Source organism: Panthera uncia, chromosome B1 (assembly GCF_023721935.1).
Source record: "Panthera uncia isolate 11264 chromosome B1, Puncia_PCG_1.0, whole genome shotgun sequence".
In the NCBI taxonomy this organism is placed as follows: domain Eukaryota; kingdom Metazoa; phylum Chordata; class Mammalia; order Carnivora; family Felidae; genus Panthera; species Panthera uncia.
Window position 1 is genome coordinate 128,382,630 of NC_064811.1, and position 22,563 is coordinate 128,405,192.

At 45.5% G+C, this 22,563-nt stretch overlaps 1 protein-coding gene across 1 annotated transcript; it reads right to left on the minus strand.

Annotated features, from left to right (window-relative positions):
* Window positions 1–1,133: 1,133 nt before the first annotated feature.
* Window positions 1,134–10,077, minus strand: SFRP2 (secreted frizzled related protein 2). The gene is made up of 3 exons (XM_049632349.1): window positions 8,858–10,077; window positions 6,342–6,422; window positions 1,134–2,290 (listed from the first exon to the last, which is right to left on the minus strand). Exons 1-3 carry the CDS (start codon window positions 9,354–9,356, stop codon window positions 1,986–1,988), a joined length of 885 nt encoding a protein of 294 aa, XP_049488306.1. The 5' UTR covers window positions 9,357–10,077; the 3' UTR covers window positions 1,134–1,985.
* Between the last annotated feature and the right edge of the window lie 12,486 nt (window positions 10,078–22,563).

Here is a 22,563-nt window from a genome sequence, read left to right on the forward strand (position 1 = left end):
TCACATATTAACTGTAATTATACTGCATATAACTGGTGAGTTATAAATATGTAATCATAACTGTGGTTATTTATTTTGTTTCCGTCCCTTATACAAGCTCCATAAGAACCAAGATTAATGCATGTACCCCAGCACTTAGAATAGGGCAAGTCACGTGGCAGGTTCCCAATAATTATTTGCTAAATAGATGAGTGCCACCATGTTTCTATATTTCAGTCCTAGCTGGAGTAGACAGAAATTGTCATCCGAAGGCCCTGAGTTTCAGCCTGGCTCTGTCTCTTATGAGCTATGCCATCTAACTCCTCTGAGCCATAGTGTCTTCATTTAATAGAATTTCTGTGGAGGTTTCCAAATAAAATAATGAAGCATTCACATGGACATTTTGTGGATGGATGTCTATCTGTCCTCTCACTAGCCCCTGCCTTTCAATGGATATTCCTCAAATCATGGCTCTTTATCTAAAGGGTTAAAGTTTAAGTGGAGAAGAAGCTAACATTTTTTGAAATGTTTTTCTTTTTTTTGATGTTTATTTCTTGAGAAAGAGAACGAAAGGGAGAGAGAGAGAGAGAGAGAGAGAGAGAAAGGAGGGAGACCCAGCAGGGGAGGAGCAGAGAGAGAGGGAGACACAGAATCTGAAGCAGGCTTCAGGCTCTGAGCTGTCGGCACAGAGCCCGACGTGGGGCTCGAACTTGTGAACTGCGAGGTCATGACCTGAGCCGAAGTCGGATGCTCAACAGACTGAGCCACCCAGGCATCCTGCAATGGTTATTTTCATTATGAAAATCTCGGGAAAGGGAAAGCACAACTTCAAGCTCATGAAACTTAGTTTTAAAGTAGGATTACCATAATAGCTACAGCTGAACTGCTGAGAAGGGACAAAAAGAGGAAAGTCCTTTGTAAAGCCTGCAAATCTCTGCCTCCCCACTGGGCCTGCAGTGGTAAAAATCTGTGTGAGATGTGGGGCACAAGGCAGCAGCCAGGTGGTGTAGGGGAGAGACACTTTCCTGAGTCACCTGAGAAACAAGACATTTTAAACTGTGGGAGGGCTGGGCCTCAGGAGAGGGGAAGTGACCACTCTGTACGTCACCCTTCCCATTTCCTTCCATTAAGAAGAAAAGACAGAAGACAAGCAGTAGGTAAAACAGGATGTAAAGTTTATATACAAGAATATAATGTTTATCTGAAATATTTACAGTGTTGGTTAAAGCAATATTTTTACAACTTTTTAAGGTCAACTACTATGTATATTACAGGTAAGCTACAATGGTTGAATTTGCAAAATTAAGTAAAAAATGTTTTAAACAAAGCTTAAAGTACTCAGGTCAATTATGAAATCTGTCTGTTTGCCCTTTATTTGAAGAACTCGTGCTGTGATGGTTAATGTGCTCTTTATAAATGGAAGTACTCTACCTGGAAATGTAATAACATGCTACTGCTGTAAGTTCCCAATGAGGGTGTGAAATGACAAGTGAATTTTAAGACTTAGGCTCTGAGTCTCAGGCTGGAGCCGAGACATGTTGAGATAACAGCCAGCTTTATCTCAACGAGGTTTGTGACCCACAACAGTTTGGGCCACATTGAAAAATGAAGCTATTTGCACGTTATGGCAACCTTAGCAGAAAGTGAAAAACAGCTGACCCAAACCAAACAGAAAAACAAAAATATCAGACCCAAGTCACGGCTGTAGCTATTCAACACTAAAGCGAGCTATTTAAAAACTTCATAAAAATATTCATGATTTTATTAGTTTAAACATTTCTACATGATCTGGGTGGGGTTTTCCTTTATGTGAAAACAGCTACCCCTTCCCGAGGCCTCCTAAGGCCTTATAACTCAGGAGATGCTGGGGGGTGCAAACGTGCAAAAGGCGAGGGAAGCCGCTCCAGGTGGGGGCTGGAGCTGCAAGAGCCTGTGCTTGGGGAATGAGAGCTGAGGACCCAGAGCGGAGATGGTCAGCCTAGCCCTGGAGCTGGCCTGGGGGCAAACTAGCACTGCAGCTTGCGGATGCTGCGGGAGATGCGCTTGAACTCTCTCTGCCCCTTCTGCCACCGCTTCACTGAGGTGATCACCAGCTCCCCGCCCAGCTTCTGTCCCATGACCAGATAGGGCGCGTTGATGTCATTCATCTCCTCGCAGGTGCACTGCAAGCTGTCTTTGAGCCACAGCACCGACTTCTTCAGGTCCCTTTCAGACACACCATTCAGCTTGTAAATGGTCTTGCTCTTGGTCTCCAGGATGATTTTGGTATCTCTGTTGATGTAGGTTATCTCCTTCACTTTTATTTTCAGTGCTACGAAGACGAGAGGAGACAGAAGCACACTGGTTGTAATAAGGGAATAAAGTATAGAGTGGGGGCTTTCCTCACCCCGTTCCACTGCCATATTTGTTGACTTGGCCTGGGGGAGGGAAGAAGAGCTTCCTGCAACTAATGAGACTGTCAGGGGCTGAGGTGTGGGGGGTTGGGAGCTGGGGGCAGCAGGTGGCTTCATTTCTAAAGCCTCAAAGGGTTTGCCAGGCACTCTATTTCAAATCAGCCATCCTTTCAAAATTCTCTTAGTGGGACTCAATTAATTAACTTCTCTTCCTCACCCTTGTGTTCTTGTGTTTGTATGTAGGTTGCATGTGGTTCGTGCTTTCCTCAACAAATGACTTCCCCTATTGGAAACTTCAGCATGAAAAGAAATGCCTGACTCTGAGGTGAAACGTGATCCTTCTGTGGCCATAAACTTTAAACTCAATTTATTACGTTGGAGAGGTTTTTGGACAAACCTGTAAGGAAATTATATCACACAATCATTGTTTTCTAAAGAACAGACTACAGGGAAGGAGAATTGATCTTACAGCTGCATTTGATTTGGTAAAGCAACTAAGAGAAAAAATATCCAAGACTCTAAGACCACAACATGTTTAGCTGTAAAAGTGCTTTTCTGAAGATCTCACTCTCATCTGCTATCTTTTGACTGTCCAAGGCAAGGCATTTGCAGATCATATATGTACTGTTTCCACAGTGGATATGTGGACTCACTAGAATGCTAAGACCAAAAGTAAATGGTTTACTATAAAAGACACATTTTACAGTCATGAACAATCTGGTTTGGGAAAGAAAACCCTACAAACATACATGCTGGAATTAAATTTCACGATTCCATGAAGGCAGGGAAAGGGTAAAATTTTAAGGTTGGAAAGGATCATCCAGTTAAAATCTCTTATTGATACACAAAGAACCTGAAATCCAGAGAAGTTAGTGATTTACACAAGGTCACCCACTTAGGTTGTGTCCTGGCTGAGTCTAGTTCTCAGAACCATGGTCCCCAAACCCCCTTCTTTAATACCACTGTGATTTCTTAAGGCAGCATCAAATTTCTGGTCCAGGTTACAGCATTAACATCCCCAACTGTAATGTGTCCTAAGACTGTTAACGACACTGATTAAGTGTTCCATATAGATGATGTGCCAGTGACACTTCCTGATTTTGATGGAGTTCAGTATATTATTAGTAACAGAGGAAGAGGTGTGTGTGTGTGTGTGTGTCTATAACTACTTTGGGGATCTCTCTCTCCCTCCCTCTCTCTCTGTTTCAGAAAGGGAATTTGAGTAACCATGGCTTTTCCAGCCCACCAGGAAATGACTGAAACTTAACCAGATAAATCCAAGATGCTGTGATTTTGCCAATCATTATTTTGTCTGATGTACATCTGAACCATAGTACTGAGTTCTCAGGGTTTATAAGACTTACATCATGGAACAAGTCACATGAAAAGATCACACATTCCTGTGGCCTCTGCATAAGGGGTTGGGGGTGGGAAAGATGCATGGTGGGAGAAGTGATTATATGTTGCCTGGAAGTTTGTCTATAGCACAGATAGAGCATGTGTGATAGAGCACCTGGTCAAAGTAAACATTCTTGATCTCTAAATATCAGAAAACCATTACTTTTAACCAGGAGGAAGATTTATTACTCATCTTTTTCTAGCTATAAAATAATCAACTTCGCAGAAGCTTACCATGGGACCAGGCATTTCCTCCCTGAATTTTCAGCTGGGACCAAATATAGGCAATCAAAGCCCCAAAATAACTTTTTCTGCCCTGGAAGATGCGAATGGGGATGCAGGAAGTGGTAGGAGGCAGAGGTAATGATACTGTCTGATCCAACAATAGGTTGTATGCATGGGCAGGCAGTTCTGGGCTAGGAGGCATTCTGTATTTTCCCTGTACTTCAGGAGTGCAGTGGGGAAAGAGTGTGATGCTTTTGTGGATGATTTAAGTTAAATAAATCAGATTTCTACCCTTGTTCCTTCTACCCTTCCATCACTTTCCAAAGTGCAGAGGCAATATGGAATACTGCTTGTAACACTTCCTATAATTCACGGTTCATTATCTCTTTAGAGACAAAATTAATGTGGGAAAATAGAAAACAAAGCTGTGAGGTAATATGTGTGTGTGATACCTTACATGCAGGGATATCCATGTTGTTTTGAAAGGTTTTCTCCTCTAAGGAGAGAGAAAACTAGGACATACCTTCCCCCCACACACACACACTCACACACACTTTTTCTGGGGGAGGGGCTAGGTCTTGATACAGCATCCTTAGGAAGGGGGTCTTCTGTGAGGGAAGCCATAAAGCAAGCATTAATATGTGTGTGTGTGTGTGTGTGTGTGTGTGTGTGTGCACATGCCTACATTTAAATCATTTTAGAGCCCCATGATATAACTAGCTTTTTCATGGAAAGTCAGGAGAGAGATCTGTATTAAATCTAATGCAAAGGACATAAGTTGCCAGAAGAAAATGACATTTTATAAACATTTTAATGTAAGTTTTGTTAAAATTATGTTTCTTTTTTGCCTTTAATCAAATCTTTTTATCATGGAAGCTCAGAAATGTGTTTGGTAAGGCTCTAGAGATCTGAGACTGCTGCTACCCGCACGCCTGCCTGCCCTCTGCTACTTAGAGTTGTATATATTTAAATATAGACATACGAAACCCTATCATCGCTTTTGTGGTTCTTGCTGAGGGGACAGACTGGTTGGGACTCAGGGTCGCCTCCTTTCTTTTTTTCTTCCTTGGCAGTGTGAAGTTTTTCCTAAAGCTGCAGCTGATCTGGGATCAGCTAAGGTTAAACCTAGGACACTTCTGGAAGAGACTGGAATGGTAAGGAACAGGGACTGGACTGTTTCCAGAGTTTCAGGGACGTGGACAGGTCTGAGATTGCTGGGATGGCAAGTTGTAAGGAGAGAGTGGGAAGGTAGCTCCCAAAAGTTGGTGGTGAAGTAATTTCTCTCAGTTTCAAGGACTTTGTTGAGTATATAGAAATGTTAATACAGATTAGTTAGAATTCATTACTGTTTGATAGAGCAGGGATTATATCTGCTCGCCAGTGAGTTCGGCGCCTTCTGCCTGAACAAATACTTTTCAGGGATACCAGCCTCTCAAACACATCAAAAGGTGTCTCCTCTTGGAATGGGATGAAAACACGAATGTCCCAGGGAATGTCTGGGTGACGTTCATGGCCACTTCTGACTCCAAAGTTAGCACTGATTTCTGGGTCTAGCTGGGCTTGGCCCTTACCTCAGAGCCCTGAGGACAGTGGGTAGGTGGTGATGAAGCTCTGTGTGGACAGTGTTCATACCTCTTTTCTCGTACAATACTCTCCCCTAAGGGTGGTGACCCACCCTCTGTGAATCTGGGTAACATATCACACACATTATTATCTCCAAGCGCTATGTCATCATGGTGCCTTTCATATATTTTGCCAAAGTAAATTCCTAATCATTATTTTTTCTTCTTTTTAAATTTAAGGAACTCCTCCCCCCAAATTATTAGCCTATACCTTGGACATAGTCACTAGTGATAGAATGCAGAGGAGCAAAGCATTATGGGCTATGAATAAGGTAAAAATATTTCTATTTGATGCTGGAACAAACTTTTATTTTTAGCTAACTTAATGCCTTCAGTCTGTTTTTGCTGGGGCTAATATTTACATGCTTTAATTCCTGGCACACATATCTAGTGAGTGAAAGAACATGGCCCAAGATCATGCTTATTGGCAAGAAAAAGCCAAAGTGAAATGAAAAATGTGCCATTCAAAAGTCCTAATTTGAATAATTCTCAGTATTTGACTGAGACAGTACAATGAGTCTCACCTAAAAAGATACAACTCAGGCAAGATAGTTACATAGGGAGAAAACCGGGATAGAGCAAGTTAGATGACTTTGGGAAAGATAGCTATGGTAGTATTTTACCCAAGTCTTATCCAATAACATCTTAATGATTTGTACCTGTGAGTTGTACTGGCAAATAAAGCTTTTGTATGTGAAATCTTTGTTGTTGGTATATTACTTACCAAAATCATTTTTACAAAGAGTTTCCATTATGTCGTTGTCATCCTCATTTTTATTTTTGCAGGCTTCACATACCTTTGGAGCTAGAAATGTGAAAAGTTAGTAAGTTTGCTTAAAAGGGAACAGCAGGTGGCGTTTGTAAACAACTCAAAGGGGCTTATCCAGGCCAGAGTAGCAATTGTTCTGTAAGACCCCAGCTTCTGCCTCTTTGAAAAAGGATCACTCATTCCCAGGAAAATCTTCTGTGACTCCTGCTTTCTCATGGGCAAAACAAGAATGCCTATAGTTGTGTTTGAGAAATGACAGGTCAACCCCCCTCCCTGCAAAAAGGGTGTTGTGGGCACAGTGGACAGTTAACTGGGATGGGTTTTGGCTTTTTAGCTCTTACTCCTCACTCCTGAGACAGATTCTGTCTCTGAAATTCAAAGTTGTTCCCAAAGCTGCTCTGAGGACAAAGCACCAGAAGAAACCTGGAGGGGTTTTGGAAAATTGGTTACCACAAAACATAGCCAAAAGATTGTCTTTTTCGGCTGCAGGACACCAGTGTGGCTCAGCCTCTGCTGGGCTCTTCAGCAGAGTCGCGTCTCAGGAAGGTCACTTCAGGATACTTTCAAGTCTGGACAGGGAGAGGTGGCTAGTGTTGCAGGGGTTACATACCCGTTCTTCCCACCTTGAAACACGCCTCGGTAATTACAATAGCCTGCTCTAACCGCTTCTGTATCACCCTTGTGCTTTTTGTCAAGTCTATGATTGAATTAAGCTGCTTTTATTTCATGGTTATCTTCCTTCCTGTGCGGGTTCTTCTTGCCCCTCTTTCTCCATTTCAAACTGTCAGAAACAAACAACCCCCCACCCCCTTAAAAACCCCAAACCAAAACACAACCAACCAAGCAAAAAACCTAAAGCTTTTCCTGAAGTGAATCATAACTGAAGCTAACTGTCTCTGGGGGTCTGACCAAATGTAGGAATATGCACTAGCACAATGATCAGAGAGCCTGCTAAAGGCTCTTGTAAAAGAGCCTGCTTGGGGGGGGGGGGGGAGAAAACATACTGTTCCCTTTCTTGCATTTGTAATTGTGGTAGTGCTGTGTTCAAAATTTAGGAGACGTTTGATTTTCATTCATATGAAATTGAATTTTCACAGAAAAAAAACTTTATGTGACTCAAGATATCAGAGATATGTATCAAATTAGAAAAATTGCAGAGCATGTTTTGAAGACCATAAACTTTTATTCTGAAGGGGGGAGAAGGCGATTTGGAGAAATGTACTTTATAATGTTGGTGCTGGTGGTGGAAAGAAATAAAAACAAAAGTCACACACATAAAACTGTGCTTAATTCCCCTCACTCAAACAAAATGAAACATTTCCAATTAGGAGCTCTAGGAATGTATATAAAATGTTACTAACCTGTATTGGTTGGTCTGTGGTATATGTTGGACAAATGTTTGAAATATGCCAAACATTTGCAATAAATTAGAAATCTAACCAATAAGATGATTGCAAACTGGAGGTGCCTGCCAGAAAAGATTGCTGAACAACTGTGCATTTTCTTTAACCAGTGATGGCTATAGGAAAACAATTAGAGATTGAAAAGGAGAGACTGCTGGAGCCCTGCAAGGGATGAAGGAGCTCCCTTTCCATCCCCAGGGGACCTGAATCAGCTCAGACACATTGTGTATGTTTTTCTCTCCCGAAGAGTATCAAGAACCCATGAGGTTTTCATTGCTTTGATGGTTTTTGCACAGGAACTTCCCCCTCTGTTTTCTAGAAACCTGGGAAACTCTCTTTTGCATGATTTTCTCCAGTTAATTAAAACCACTCCTAAGATATAAGATGATTAGTGATAGAAAAATGCCTGGAGATGCCCTTTATGCCCTCTTCCTTAGATCACTGAGCAGTAAGTACAACCAGCGCTCAATTTCAACATGCTCCGCGAGCCAGTCCGGCTTTTATTTCCAAAACCTAAGTCGACGGAGAACAAAAAATGCCTTAAATGACTATGCGTTTTGGCTATCGTGCCTGCACGAGAATGTTTCCCTGCCTAGAATCCTGCCCGGTGGTGAGAACGTGTTGCAGGAGGCTGAGCAAGGAGCCTCTGGCCAGGGTGCTCACTACTAACTCCTCAGCACAGCACCACTTCTAATGATCTCAAAAGTGCTACCTCCTTTAAAATTAACTGTGCATCTCTAAGGGGGAAAAATGCCTTTCAGTCCTTCGCTTTTTCTTTTTTCTTTCTTTTCTTTTTCTTTCTTTCTTTTTTTTTTTTTTTAAACTGTCTCTAAGAAAGAGCAACTGGTATAACTCAGAAGGGAATGAGAGACTTGGGTGTGTGTGTGTGTGGTGTCTCAAATTTGTCACGAGGACAAACTACAGCAAGAAGAACGTTTGCCTCACCTGGGACTGGTACCCCTCGCGGGGACACATCGGGATGTGGGTTGTGGGCCTCGAGATCCCCACGGAAAGCCTTAGTGGAGCTGGGTGGGGGCAAGAAGCGGGGAAGATGGGGGAAAGGCTTACCTTCCTCGGTGGCCGGCAGGAGGTGGTCGCTGCTCGCGAGGGGGATGCAGAGGTCGTTGTCCTGGGGGAAACGGTCGCACTCGAGCATGTCTGGCCAGGGGAAGCCGAAGGCGGACATGACTGGAGCGCAGCGGTCCTTCACCTGCACGCAGAGAGAGTGGCACGGTTGGATGGTTTCGTCCAGGTCATCGAGGCAGACCGGGGCGAAGAGCGAGCACAGGAACTTCTTGGTGTCTGGGTGGCACTGCTTCATGACCAGCGGGATCCAGGCGCCCGCCTGCTCCAGCACCTCCTTCATGGTCTCGTGGCCCAGCAGGTTGGGCAGCCGCATGTTCTGGTACTCTATGCCGTGGCACAGCTGCAGGTTGGCCGGGATGGGCTTGCAGTTGCTGCGCTTGTAGGAGAAGTCGGGCTGGCCGAAGAAGAGCCCGCGCGCGGAGCCCAAGCAGCAGTGCGAGGCGAGGACGAGCAGCAGCAGCGAGCCAGGGCCCTGCGGCATCGTGGGCGCGCGACCCCCGGGGGGCGGAGAGCGGAGCCGGGGAAGCGGGAGGCAGCCGGGGCGGAGTTCGTCCCGGCTCGCTCGCTCTGCTCTGGGCGGTTCGGGGGGCCTGGAAAGCGGGCGGCCGAGACGCCGGGCGCCGGGAGGATTGTGCGGGCGAGAAGCTCTCCACTCGGCTTCGCGCTGCAAGCCCGAGCTCAGCTCCGGGGGGCTCCGACCCGGGGGAGCAGAGTGAGCCACTGCTGGGGCCCAGCCAGAGTTTTCTTGGCCTTTTTTATGCAAATCTGGAGGTGGGGAGGGGGGAAGAAAGGGAGGAGCCAGTGCAGAGTAATCCGAGGAGGGTTGGTCACTACTCTCTAGGTCTTGTTTTCCGTTGAGAATGCCCCTCACGCGCTCCCTGGAAGGAAATTCTACCCCCCTCCCCGGCTCCCCGCCCACTTTAGATGCTGCTGATCGCGTGCTCAAGGGTTGCTTTAAACAACAAACAAATAGACAAGCCTGGCAGCTGCGCCCCCCCTCCCCCCCAGCCCAGAGAGTGCGGAGCACGGTTTGCGGGAGATGGGGAAAGCTGGGGACGCGATGGGCAGCCTCGCCACCGGGTCCCGGGGGAAACGCGCTCCGCCCCCTGCAAGGCCCCGGTCGGGGGTTGTTTGACCCCAGCCTGAAGTTTCTGCTGGGACCCCGGAGCTGTGCGGCAGAACTGCATCCCTCTGACCCGAGAGCTCAGGCTCTTTGTGCTTTTCTTCGGCTCGCGCCCGGGACCTATCGGCCCCAGGCCGCCTAGGCGAGCTTGGTTTCCTCTCCAGTCTGCAGCCACAGTTCGCAGCGTGGCCCATAACTATACCGTGTGCTGCCCCCTGCCCTTTTAAAAATCAGAATTACGAATAAAGTCGAGTGAGCAAAACTTTTACATGGAAAAGGGACTAAAACGTTGGGGTGGTTGTGTTGTTGGAATACGTCTAGATTTTGCCGTTGGGGAAATGCCTGTGCAGAATCTCGTCAGGCCCACACAAGACTGCCCACCATTTCCCGGTTTTGGATAAAAGACCTGCCCTCCCCCCGCTCCTTAAATGAAAGGGATGACTCAACGCTCGAAGGTAGTGCGGGCCCTAACACACACGGGCTCTTGCGGCGCGGCGCTCAGGAGCGCGGAACGGAGTATAGGCCCCGTTCCTAAAGGCTAGTGCCAGGCCCATGCAGAGAATGCGCCAGGTGGACAGTCTGGGAAGGACTGGGGAACAGAGGAAGGAGCCCTGCCTGGAGATCCACGAGCGCTAGTCGTGGCCTTGGCAGCGTTGGTTCATTCATCCTGCACACGCCAGCGGGCACTGAGTGTGCAGAGGTGAAACAGGTTGGCCTTTGCTCTCGTGGAGCTAGGGCTCTACTACCCTTGAGGACTGCAAACAGTAAGTTTACAGCTGGAAACCGGAACTTGGGTGCCAGGAGGGGGAAAGTGAGTGTGTGTGTGTGTGGGGGGGGGGCTCCTTTCCCGGAATCACCCAAGTCTCCCCTAGGGGTAGGTCGTCTCCGCCCCCTCAGCCTCCCTAGCTGGTTGGAGGTGCTGATCCAAACAGATAATCCGCTGAGAGCGACCCCGCCAAGGTTCTTTCATATGTAAGGTAGCTCATTGTTATTACTTCCCGGCCTCTAGGAGCTATCCACAGGCTCCGTCCGAAGCTTTCCTATTTCCCTCCTTCCGGAAAGATGCAATAGATCCGGCAGCCTTCCAGGTCCAAGTCGTCTGGCCTGCTTTGGGGTCCCAGTGCTTAGGGGAGGGGTGGCGAAAGCCCACTCAGCGTCATCGTCTATCCCTTCCTGGCCGTAAACACACCAGGAAAATCTCCGCCTGGAAGGAGAGCATTATCTGGACTCCAAGAATCTATGTCCCCCAAAGTCCAGCTTCCATCTTTGATCCGGGTGCTCAGTTGGGCAAGGGCCGGGGGTGGCGGAGTGGGTGTGGGGGGCAGCAGCAGAAGGCCGCTCTTCAGCGTAACCAGCCCTGGGCCTTTTTCGTTTCTAACTAAAGCACCAAGAAGCCTAAAACTCGCATTCCCCAACACAAACAATTTTGAAAATAAACCCCACATGAAATGCACACACATCCAATCGAGCAATTAATCAGAGCCTGAGTTCTTGAGAGATGCTAGGACTTCGGTCCGGGGGCGGGAAGGGGCTCTCCCGCCTCCACCGCCCCCCAGCCCCAAAGCCCTCCCCTGGAGTCGTCTCGGCCCCTCAGACCCCTAGCGCGGGACAAAGGAGCCCCAGGCCGGTCTGGCTCGTGTAAAACGGGACACGGTCGCACACCCGGGAGCGGCCGGGAGCCGAGGAGCCCCGCCGACCCGCGCGGCCTGAGGCATTGTTTCCGGAGCCCGCGCGGCCCCGCTCGCCGCCAGGGGGCGCCGGGAGCCGCACTGGAGTCTCCAAGGCCGCCGCGCGCGGCGCCAAGCTTTGGCCTTTCAGGTTCGGAGGCCCGCGGAGCCCCTATCGCACCCGCGCCACCCTGCTTCAATCTCATCCAGCTCAGGCTGCGTCTTTCTTCCCCACCTCACGTCGCGCCCCACTCCCTCTCCCTTCAATTTTTTCACGCCTGGTCAAGCGCGTGCCCGCGTGACAGGCGCACCCACGAGACCCACAGGATTGAGGAGGAAAAGGAAAATAACCTCCCACAGAGGTCAGGACGCGAGCAAGGCCCTCCGTCTGTGTGAAAACCGCACGGACGCCGATGCCTGGTGACAGTCCCGGCGAGCCTCCCCAGTCGGGGTCGCTGTGTCACCGCGGAGAGATGCGCGCACGTGGTGCTGCCGCGCGGCGTCGCCTTCGCTCCCTGGACTCTTCTGCGCTCGGGCCTCCTCAGAGCCTTGCCGTCTATCAAAAGCCAACAAAGGCTTTTGCTTTTACAAACCGAGAGCCAGCACTTACCGCCCATCCCCCGGAAGCCCCCACCCCCACCCCCACCCCCACCGCCGACCCTCTGCCGCGTCCATTTAGTAGTAGCCCCTTTTAGGAACGGAAACTGTAGTCACCCAAACCCAGGGTAAGCGGTGGTGGGCGCTCCCTCCTCTGAAAGGGGGATGCCCATGGGTCTCTGGTGATGGGGTTGGCCATCTTCCCCCTACCCCGCGCCTGCCCCCACAATGAACGACATCCCATCCAAACGCTGCAGGCCTGGAGAAGACCATCCGTTTTCTGGATTTGGCCCTGCTTTTCTGCCTGAGTGTTGCCTGTCGTCCAAGGCACTCAAGGATCTCCAGGCACAACCTTCCTGCCGGTCTTGCCCGAACAACTGGGCTGTACTAGCTACAAGTTTCTGGTCAGGCAGGCCCCTCACAGTCGTGCCCAGAGGTTCTGTCCTATGGCTGGGGTCTCGAAGTCTGGGGCCAGTGGCCCCTACATCGGCAGGGTATCGGTGGAGAGCCGGGGAAACGGCGCTTCCCACCCCCACTCGCGAGCGCGGACTCAGACTGAGTGGGAGGGTGAGCGAGAGCGGGAAGAAGCACGTGTGCAATATGCCGGTTTCTTAATTCTCAAAACGGGCTACAGAAGGGCAGTCTTGAATTGGCAACAAGCTTCTGAGCCGCGAGATGACGGTGCCACTGACCGGCCTTCCTTTCGATTGGAACCCTGCGTTTCGACGCCCCTTACTAAAACGCTCGGCCTCCGGGGAGGCTTTAAGCCTCGAGGGCAACGCTTGAGCCGGGATGACGCAGTTGCGAGGGGCAGGCCGGGAACGGGCTCTCGGGAAGCGCCGGGAAGGACGACCTGCGGCTCGCTGGGAGGCTGCACTAACGCACCGAGGCCCCCACCCTCCCTCTGTCTCCTGAAATCCTCACTGCCACCCGGCAGGTGGGTGTGGGTGTTATCACTCTGCAAGTGAGCAGTCACGAGGACACTGAGGCACGGAGGGGTTAAGCCACTGGAACCGGGTCACACAGTGAAGTACAGCTGCTGGTGTTACGCGTGCCGTAGCTGGGTGCAGTTCCGGCCTCGGCGGCCTTTGGGGACGCGTCCAGACCAGTTGGGTGTTTCCAGCAGCGTCGTCTCTTGGCTGTCATCGCGCGCAGTCCTGCCGGGAGGGGTGGGGGGGGGTGACGTCACCGCTCGTCCCGGGGCTAGGGACCCGGGCCTTCCTGGCTCCTAGCGAGACCCAAAAGCGCGCTAGCCTGGGCTTCTTTCCGTGGGATTCGCGGCAGCCGTCTGGGGGCGCCATTTCCCAAAACGGAGGGTCCCTCAAGGGTTGCCTTTCGGTTTCTGCACGCTGTTGAGGCTCTGAGGTCTTTTGCGTTTTTAAAAGTTGGCCCTGAGGCTGGCTTTTTTTTTTTTTTTTTTTTTTTTTTTGCGAGGGGTGGGCGGTGTCAGGGGAGAAGTTAGCTTTCTTTTCGCCTTTGGCCTTCCCTAGGCTCACGCTCAGCAGTGAGGGCGCCGCCCGAGGCCGGACGGGAAGACTGTCGCCGCACGCGCAGGCGGGGCAGGTGCCAACCGCCTTCCCGTCGCGCAGCCCAAAGGTTCAGACGCGGATTTCCGATACCGAGGTCCAGGCCTGCGACGGGAGGGCCCCTACCTCTCACTTGAAGAAAACAAGAGTCCAGTCGGAAGACCAATAGTTTCCCGCCTGCTAACCCAAATTCTTGCGCCTCTCTCCTTTCAGGTTTCAAGGGGCCGGCGGGTCCCAGATTGGAGCTGAAAAAACAAACGAAGGGTCTAGGGAGGTTTTGACTCGGCGCCCCCTTTTCGCCAGGAGGGGCAAACTGGCCGAGGGAGTGCGCCAGGAGGGGCGGCGGGGACCGCGGCTTAGGTGGGCGCTGTGCCGAAGCCCGGGCGGCAGGCTCAGAGCGAAGGTTCCCCGGGGTGAGGCTGGGGCGGGCCCTGGTCCCTTTCCGCGGGCCACCTGGCGGAGAGCGAGCGAGCTATAATCGCGCGTGTCACTGTCAGCTCTCTGGTTGGTTGGTGCAAAGCCAGCGTGAACCCCCCCCCCCCCCAAGATCCAGGGGCCTCTTTGAACCGAGTGCCGCAGACTTGCTCTTTGAGAAAGGCCTTTGTAAAGCCAGTGGGGTGGGATACTTGTGGAGTTCGATAGAATGATTAAAAACAGTCGCTCCGAAATGATAAAAACAAAACAAAACCCAACCAACTAACCAAAAACCGATTTCACTTCCAATGATAATCTACTGCAACATGTCGTTTTCTTGTTCTTCTCCAGCCACATGAGTGTTTTTTGGTCATACATTGGTTTGGGATGGACTGAGAAAGATACAGTATATTTTTCTCAGGCACATCATAGAGGCTGCCGGTGGTTGGTGCCTTGGGAAAGACCAAGTTCTGTTTCTTTTATTGTTAACCTCGATGAGAAAATGGCTGTAGATACTTGGGGAGAAAGGATGGGGCTAGGGCGTGGCTTGTCCTGCTTGCATCCCTGGACTGCTTCTGTTTCAAAAACAAAACAACACAAAACCCAACCAAAGAAGACACCTGATGCTGTTCAATGACACAGATCTCTGGGAAGAAAATTCCATTTGTTTAGTGTACACGTCCTCCCCAGCCGCCTTTCGTTTACAGCATAAGGTCTCAAATTTGCTGGACCAATAGTAATTCCTTGGTCTTGGGGTTCAAAACTTTAAAATTCGTGTCAACTGTGTATGCTTAGTTCCTTTGGCACTCTTACATATTTATTGAGCACCCCATATATGTAAAGAGCTCTGTTTGATACTTTGTCTTTCTTCTTCCCTGTCCCTTACTTTCCAATTTTCCTGTCTCTTTCTGGGGTCCCAGCAGTTTATTGCTCACTGATGTGTTGCAACTGCTGATGAGACTCTTGAAATGAAGCATCTCCTAATTGCTCACGTTAGGAAATCCTGAATGGAAACAGCAAAATCCCAAGTCCATTCATAGAGGGCGGTCCAGAAGCCACAGTGTTTCTCTGGGAAGAAAGACCTGCTCCATTGTCTGATTTGAACAGCAGGGGTCACTGGCTAAACTGGTGTTTCACTCTGGTGGGAATTTATTGCCATCAGATAAGAGCACAGAGTCAATACAATAAAGCCTGTTGGCTCTAAAGCAACAGATGGAATCTGAGTTCCTGCACACATGTACGATCTTTCCAGAGACAAATCCCAGAATAAAAAGCCTTTTGTCATTCTTACTGAACTGACTTTAGGGACACCTTTCCATACTCTGTATTTGTTTGGGTCTTCCTAATGGTAGATTTTTATGCTGCCCAAACTAAGAAATTTGTCAGATTTATTAAAATGATTCATCCTTTTTTTTTTTTTTGACATGCTCAGTTTGAGTAAACCACAGGCGTTCGCACCAACAAAGAAATCTGTAACTTAGATTTTTCGTTGATTTGGTATAACCTGTAATTTCAAACTATAGTATCCCGCATACACAGACTCAGTCCTCTGAGTTCATTGGCACTAAATGTTAACAAAGTTTCATTAGTAAGCCTAACATTTCTTAATAGTTTGTAAATCTCCATTGGTACAATGGGGAGTGAAATATTATAGAGAAATACTTCCAAATGTTAAATTGGGTTTCTGGTAGATGGCCAGTCTGCAAAGTGTCTAGTGACCAACTTGGCCATGTTGTCCAGAGCTTTGCTGTCTTCCCTTAGTTTCCTTGAAATCTTAATTAATTAAAGAAATTCACAACAAGTTCTGCCCTGAAAGGAAATAAGGAAGAAAAGAGTGCTTTTATGAGTACATTTAACTTATTATTATTTGTACTAGTTCAGAAACCTTTTTCCATGTCCAAGTTTGTCTGGACTAGAGCTTCAAAACGAACAAGATTTCTAAGGTTTTCTGTGATCAGTTCTTCCCTGGAATAAATACTGAAAGCATGTCTTTAACTCCCTCTTGTTTGGTATTATTAAGTTGGAAACTTTGACTTGTTATGCTAGTTATGGTTCCATTCAGAGGAGCTGTGTGTAGTGAGGGTGGAGGGGAGGATTAGGGAGAGGGGAAGTCAATCTTGCTTGTGCCCAGCCCCAAAATGAGATTTCTCTCATTTGGAAATCAATTTTTTTCCCCCTGAAAAGGCATATTATTCCCTAGGATATTCTCATGGTATCTGAAAGACTTGGACAGGTAGTCACTGGAATGATTTCTGTGGAATGTTATCATGTCACCACAGGAAGGACAATTATTCTGCCCTGCTCTTCTCTTCCCCGTAGATGATATAATTAGCAGCCTAATGCCTTAAAGAAGGAATTTCTCAAGTTCTTTGGGGTTTAATTCCATCCACCCAATCAAAAAGATTATTGGGTCTCTACCATACACTGCGGGGTTATCAAAAAGTCCTTGGATGTAAGGGGTTTATGGTTTAGTATTTGTAGATAGAAATAAGATTTCCACTTCTCTGCATTTAGCTTAAAGGTGAAGATGGCACATATTTCTGTGGGTAAAGACTTTTCCCTACATTAGGATAAAGGGCTATGAAGATTACAAAGATTCTCATAGAGCAAAATATGTGTTACTGCGAAAAGGAATAACAAGGCCTAGGCATTTGCAGGTCATGTCTGAGAAACTTAGTTGCTTTTTGAATTGTGATAGAATATAGTCTTTTGTAGTCCTAAGCCTTATTAGAAAGCAATCAAAAAATCCTTCTATAAAAATCTTGAGAGATCAGTCCCTTACCTCATATAGGACCAGCTTAAACTAACAAAGGGATTAAATTCTGTCTAGTTTATAAATTTACTTTCAGAGAACAATATTCAATGTCTTTAAAAGTCCTAAACTGTAATAGATAGATACATGGGAAATTCTCATTAACAACCAGATTAATGATGTTATTTTCCAGAGTTGGATTTTACAAATCAACAACGGACAACTGAATAGGAGACTGAAGAGAATGGATTGAAAATTAGATCAAGTTAAAGTGAAACTTGCATTTTTCACTCATGAATTGATTTCCTCCCCCAAATGTTTCTTTGTTGTTTATAAAAGTAATACATGTAAAATGCTCAGGCAACACAAAATTATAAGGGGGAAAGTGGAAATCTCTTTAATTTCACTGCCTGTATCGGGGCACCTGGATGGCTCAGTCGGTTAAGTGTCTGACTTTGGCTCAGGTCATGATCTCATAGTTTGTGAGTTCGAGCCCCCCATCAGGCTCTGTGCTGAAGGCTCCGAGCCCGGAGCCTGTTTCAGATTCTGTGTCTCCCTCTCTCTCTGACCCTCCCCTGTTCAAGCTCTGTCTCTCTCTGTCTCAAAAATAAATAAACGTTAAAAAAATTCAAAAAAAATTCACTGTATCTACAGAAAAAAGTGGAAAATAGTTATATTCTTTTAACTTAAGAGAAAATGAATATACAAAGCTTTATAAAAATGCAATCAAATGACACATACTATTTGTAACAAATTTCTATATGTCAAGAAATGAAGATCTATGTCTTAAAAATTACCTTTGCATATAGTATTTGAACCATATTTAATTTTTTGAGTGGATTCCCTTGTACTGATGTTTCCTCTCCAGTTTCTTACCAGCTCATAAGTGACACTGCTTTCGTAGTGGTGAATTATGCATATCATAATTAAGATGGGTTTGGGTAAGCATCTCATTGTCCAGATTTCTCCCAACATAGACGTTTGATAATATCTTCGGGCATTTGGAAGGGTTGGCTACAACTCAGAGACTGTATTTCTTGTATTTCTCAATGTGATATTTCCCATATCAACTTGGTTGAAAAGAGGAATTTTAGATTTGCAGTGAAAAAAAAATTCAATTGAGCTTTTCTCCTTTCCTCTTAACCTCAAAAATGGCGTGGTTAGAATTTGAGACGGGTTAGCTCTTATTTTTCTGAGCCATTTTTTCCCATTCATGTATTTCAAGTATCCCCTTGTGCAGAGAAGAATGTACTTTGGGAAGCAGAATTTTCTGGTTCTTGGAGAACATACTTGGAAGGCTAATTTCTGCCTACAGTGAGGGTGATTGACAGGGAAGGTGGGGAAAGGTTGAGTCATAGTTGAGGGTTATGGCTCCATGATTTCATGTTGTCAGGGGGAAGAATATATTCACTCTCAGATGTGTGTAGTTTGGGGAGGGGAGTGTCAAAATAGACCTGATACACTCACATAATATCAGTCCTTTTGTTCACATACTATATGCCCACTAGATCTCATATTGGCATGAAATAGCTGGAAACTCTTTTGTATATTGTATCTATCTATATTCTACTTCCATGATTAACATAGCTAAAATAGGTTTTTGATTTACAAGATATAATGGGCTTTTTTGTGTGTGTGTGCGCAAGGATGTTCTGATTATTGATCATTAAGATGTATGCCATCCCTTGCTTTTATAGAAGTAGAGAGGATGTACACTGATTTTTGCAAATTATTTTTCCCAGTTCCCCTTGTAACCACACGTTAATAACCATTTTTAAGATGGTGAAGTTAAAATGATATTTGGCCATTGACAGAGCAAGTTGACTAGTTTACTCAGAATTACACATATGGCCCTGGGCTTCAATATGATGCAAATCATGGATAACATATAATACTGTTGAGTCAGGATGGGCTAGGTTATATTGTTGTAACAGTCATCACCAAACAACAGAAGTTTATCTCATATTAATGCAAAATTTGCTGTGGGTTGGGGGGCCTTCCAGGGCAGCTGTTTTCCCAGCTTAGCATTCCCAGCTGCTTTATTTTATGGCACTTTCATATCAAGATATGCTCCCATAATCACTTAACAGATGGAGAGCGGTCTGGTGAATCCATTACCAGAAGTTAAGTACTTCCATTGGGAAGTGATACATGTCACTTTCACTCACGTTCTATTGGCCAACAACAGTAAGAAGGCCACCCCTAACTTCAGAGGGGTAGAATGTACAGTTGTGCCCTGTGGCTGGAAAAGAAGAAGAATTAGATATTAGAGGATAGTAGTAATGCCTACCACACATATATACATGTGCCATGTCTAATTTCATGCTTTGTATAGTGCTTAAGCTATTGCTCATCAATAACTGTCAAGTAATGGGAAATACTGGTAAGGTTTATAGATTGATATGCTATAAGTTGGGCTTAGTGAAAAAATTGATAACTGGGAAATATGACATGAGCCTTTTGTATGGTTATATTTTGATCTGTATCAGGGCAGAATCTATATGACATAAAACTAGGTTATGATCTGATTCTATTGCATTTGTAACTGACTTTGTCAATTAACATTAAGAAATAAAAATAGTCCACTGTTAGGAAAGCTAGAGAAATAGAAAGCTGCTCCCTGGAAATGAGAGGCCTCAGCTGATGGGCCCTATACAAGTTCTTCTACATTTCTAATTGGCAATTTTAATGAACTCCTATAGGTATTTCCCTTAGGAACCCCTATAGGAAATAAGTGCAAAGCCTGAAGGCCATACTGAAGGAAAAAATGCTTAAGAATGTGTTTACCTTATATAGCTCAGAAAGCAAGCACTTACAAGGATGTAACCTGGGAAGTAGAACTTTTTTTTTTTTTTTTAAGAAAGTGACTTTCTGAATTGATTTCTTTAAATAAAATGAAGTCTTTGAGCAAACTGAAATGTGTTGGGGCTATAGCCAGAAATCCACTTTGATGGTATATTTTGTATAACACTCATTACTGTTCTTCATGGGTTAGATTTTTAAAAAAAATTTTTTTGAGGTGATCCAGCTATGAAAATATGTTCAATGAAATGTAAATTGCCAGGAAATTAGCTAAAGAGGTAGATTGAGAGAAGAAAGATAAAGGAACCCTTTAAGCTATCTTGATGCTCTTGTTTTCCATGGAACAAGGAATGCCAAAAAGAGGAAGAACAGGCTTCAAGACTTCCCAGGGGAGGAGAGCCAGTCTTTTTTGTCACATAGGGGCAAATGAAGATTGCAGATGTTTTCTTAGTTTTTCTTCTTCAACACAGTTGCAACCCAAGAAAGCAAATCCTGAGATTTAATTTGAAATAGATATTTGCTACTAGGTGATACCAGCTTCTTCCAGTCTATTGGTAAAAAGTCACACCACACAGGGTTTGAATCTGACCTGGTGGCTTTCTAGCTGTGATCCTGGACACGTGACCTAAACTCTCTGTGCCTCAGTTTCTTCACCAGTCAGATGTGATTACTAATGTGCCAAGTAAGGGTTAAGGGAGTAAAGTACTTCAAAATACAGAGTAAGTACTTTATGTAAGGGCTATCTCTTTTTTTTATTCTACCAGGTAGTCATTAGTTCATCGTGTAAGTAGTTCCACCCACAGAGGCTTCCTCTGGGAACTTATCATGTAGATGTAATGAAGTGTTAAGAGACTTGCCCAGGTCACAAATAAAAGCCCAAATCACCAAGAGATTGGAATGCCACTCAGCTGTGAAGGACTGGGCTAGAAATGAACTCCCCACCATCATTCCAGAAAGGGGAAAACAAATCTGACTTACACTTTACGCACATTAAAAAGAAAATTGGTCTCACTAAATTGGAAAGAGATCCAATTATTTAACAAATTTGTTACTGTCATTGGAATTTGAATTTTAAGTCAAAATTGTATTATAACATAGATGACAAGTAGTTGAAATATTAATTGAGGGAAACAGTTTTGGCACTCCAAGAAAAACCCTTGTAATTAATCTTCACTGGTAATCTCCTCAGGGTAACCATTACTAATTAGAAACATATTTTGTCAACCCATGCAGATTCTAAGCCTGATGATGGCAGGAGTATAGTTTTTTTGTACCGCCACAGCCCCAAGACTAAGTGGTGTGATTTGCATACAGCAAGCATATAATCAATGTAGTTTGTTACCACTCTGAGTGAAAGTTAAATATCAAATCGTACATTTAAAGCAAACACAGAGCAGAAGGATTTCCTGGAAGGGAGCCATTCTCTTTTCCAATCAAATGCAGTTGTTGAGAGACAATCCAAGTGAAAGAGTAAATGTGGTTCTGACAGGGTGAGGTACAACATCTGGAGTCTGGCCCTCTACCCAGAGCCTTGACCTTCTCTTTCAAAAATAGTAGACAGATAGGGCTCATAGAAAGATGATTCATATAGCATAAGAGTGTAACCTTATAAAAACCAACCAGGACAATGTGACCAGTGTTTTGCCGATAAATTCACAGTGAGAGTTATTCTCAGCATAAAGGCATTTAAATCTATTTGGGTACAGATGATGCAGTTGTCAGTTTTTCCATTCCTATGTCCACTGCATGGTGCTGATCAACATGGTTCTATTAATCAGTTAACTCATCTTTTACAAAGCTAACATACTTAGAGGTGTTATTTTATTATGTGATTAAAACTTGGTGTTACTTTTTGAAAATTGTGGTAAAATACAACATAAAATTTCCCATTTTAGCCAGTTTTAAGTGTACAGTTCAGTGGCATTAAGTACATTTGTTAAATTTTTAATGAAAGCACTATTCACATTTTAGGGAGTGTACTGCCTACTACTATATTAACACTTTTACCAAAGAGGGGCACAGAAAAGCAGAGATACCATGATCAGTTAATGGGTTCTCTTAGCAGCAGCTTTGTAAAATGATTTGGTGGCATAGGAAATAAAATGAAAACGTTGACCAAAATGAAAACGTTGTATTAACAATAGCCATTATTCTTGCTATTCTTTTCTCTGAACAGAATTGGTTAGGCTAGCTAATAACTGCATGCAGATCACAGTTCCCTAAGCTGAGTTGACTCTTCACAACCAGCAAGAGTAGACACAGATCTGCTGACTCTTGAGCCTGTCAAGAGATTCTAGAATACTGCTTTCTTATGGTTATTGCACCTGTTCAAAGATCATCTCACATCTCTGTGACTCTGACATAAAGACAGGGGAGCCTCACCCTCCTTCTCATCTGGAAAGACAACTCCCAGTCCATTTCCTCCCATTTGGTAAGATCCTATCAGTCCTACAAGTTCCATTTCAAATACTCTTCTTCGAAAAGTAGGGAAAAGATGATGGCAGTGGTAAAAGACCATCAAAGAGAAACGAAGGAGCCAAATAAAGGAGGGACCAGAAGGAGTCAAGTGAAAGAATTTAAAAGTGCTTTTGTTTTAGTTTTAATTTCTAGATAAGAGACCCCAAAGTATACTTGATCATGGGAGTGATAGTTCTCTTTCATGGAGAAACTGAAGTGTGTAGACAAAAATGATAAAACTGAAGTGTTGGAAAATACATTTGAGATCAGCTAGTCCCTTCTCCCACCCAGTGTGATGTCCCTATCAGGGCTTCATCCAGTTTCCCCCTGAACACACAGAGTGATGAAAC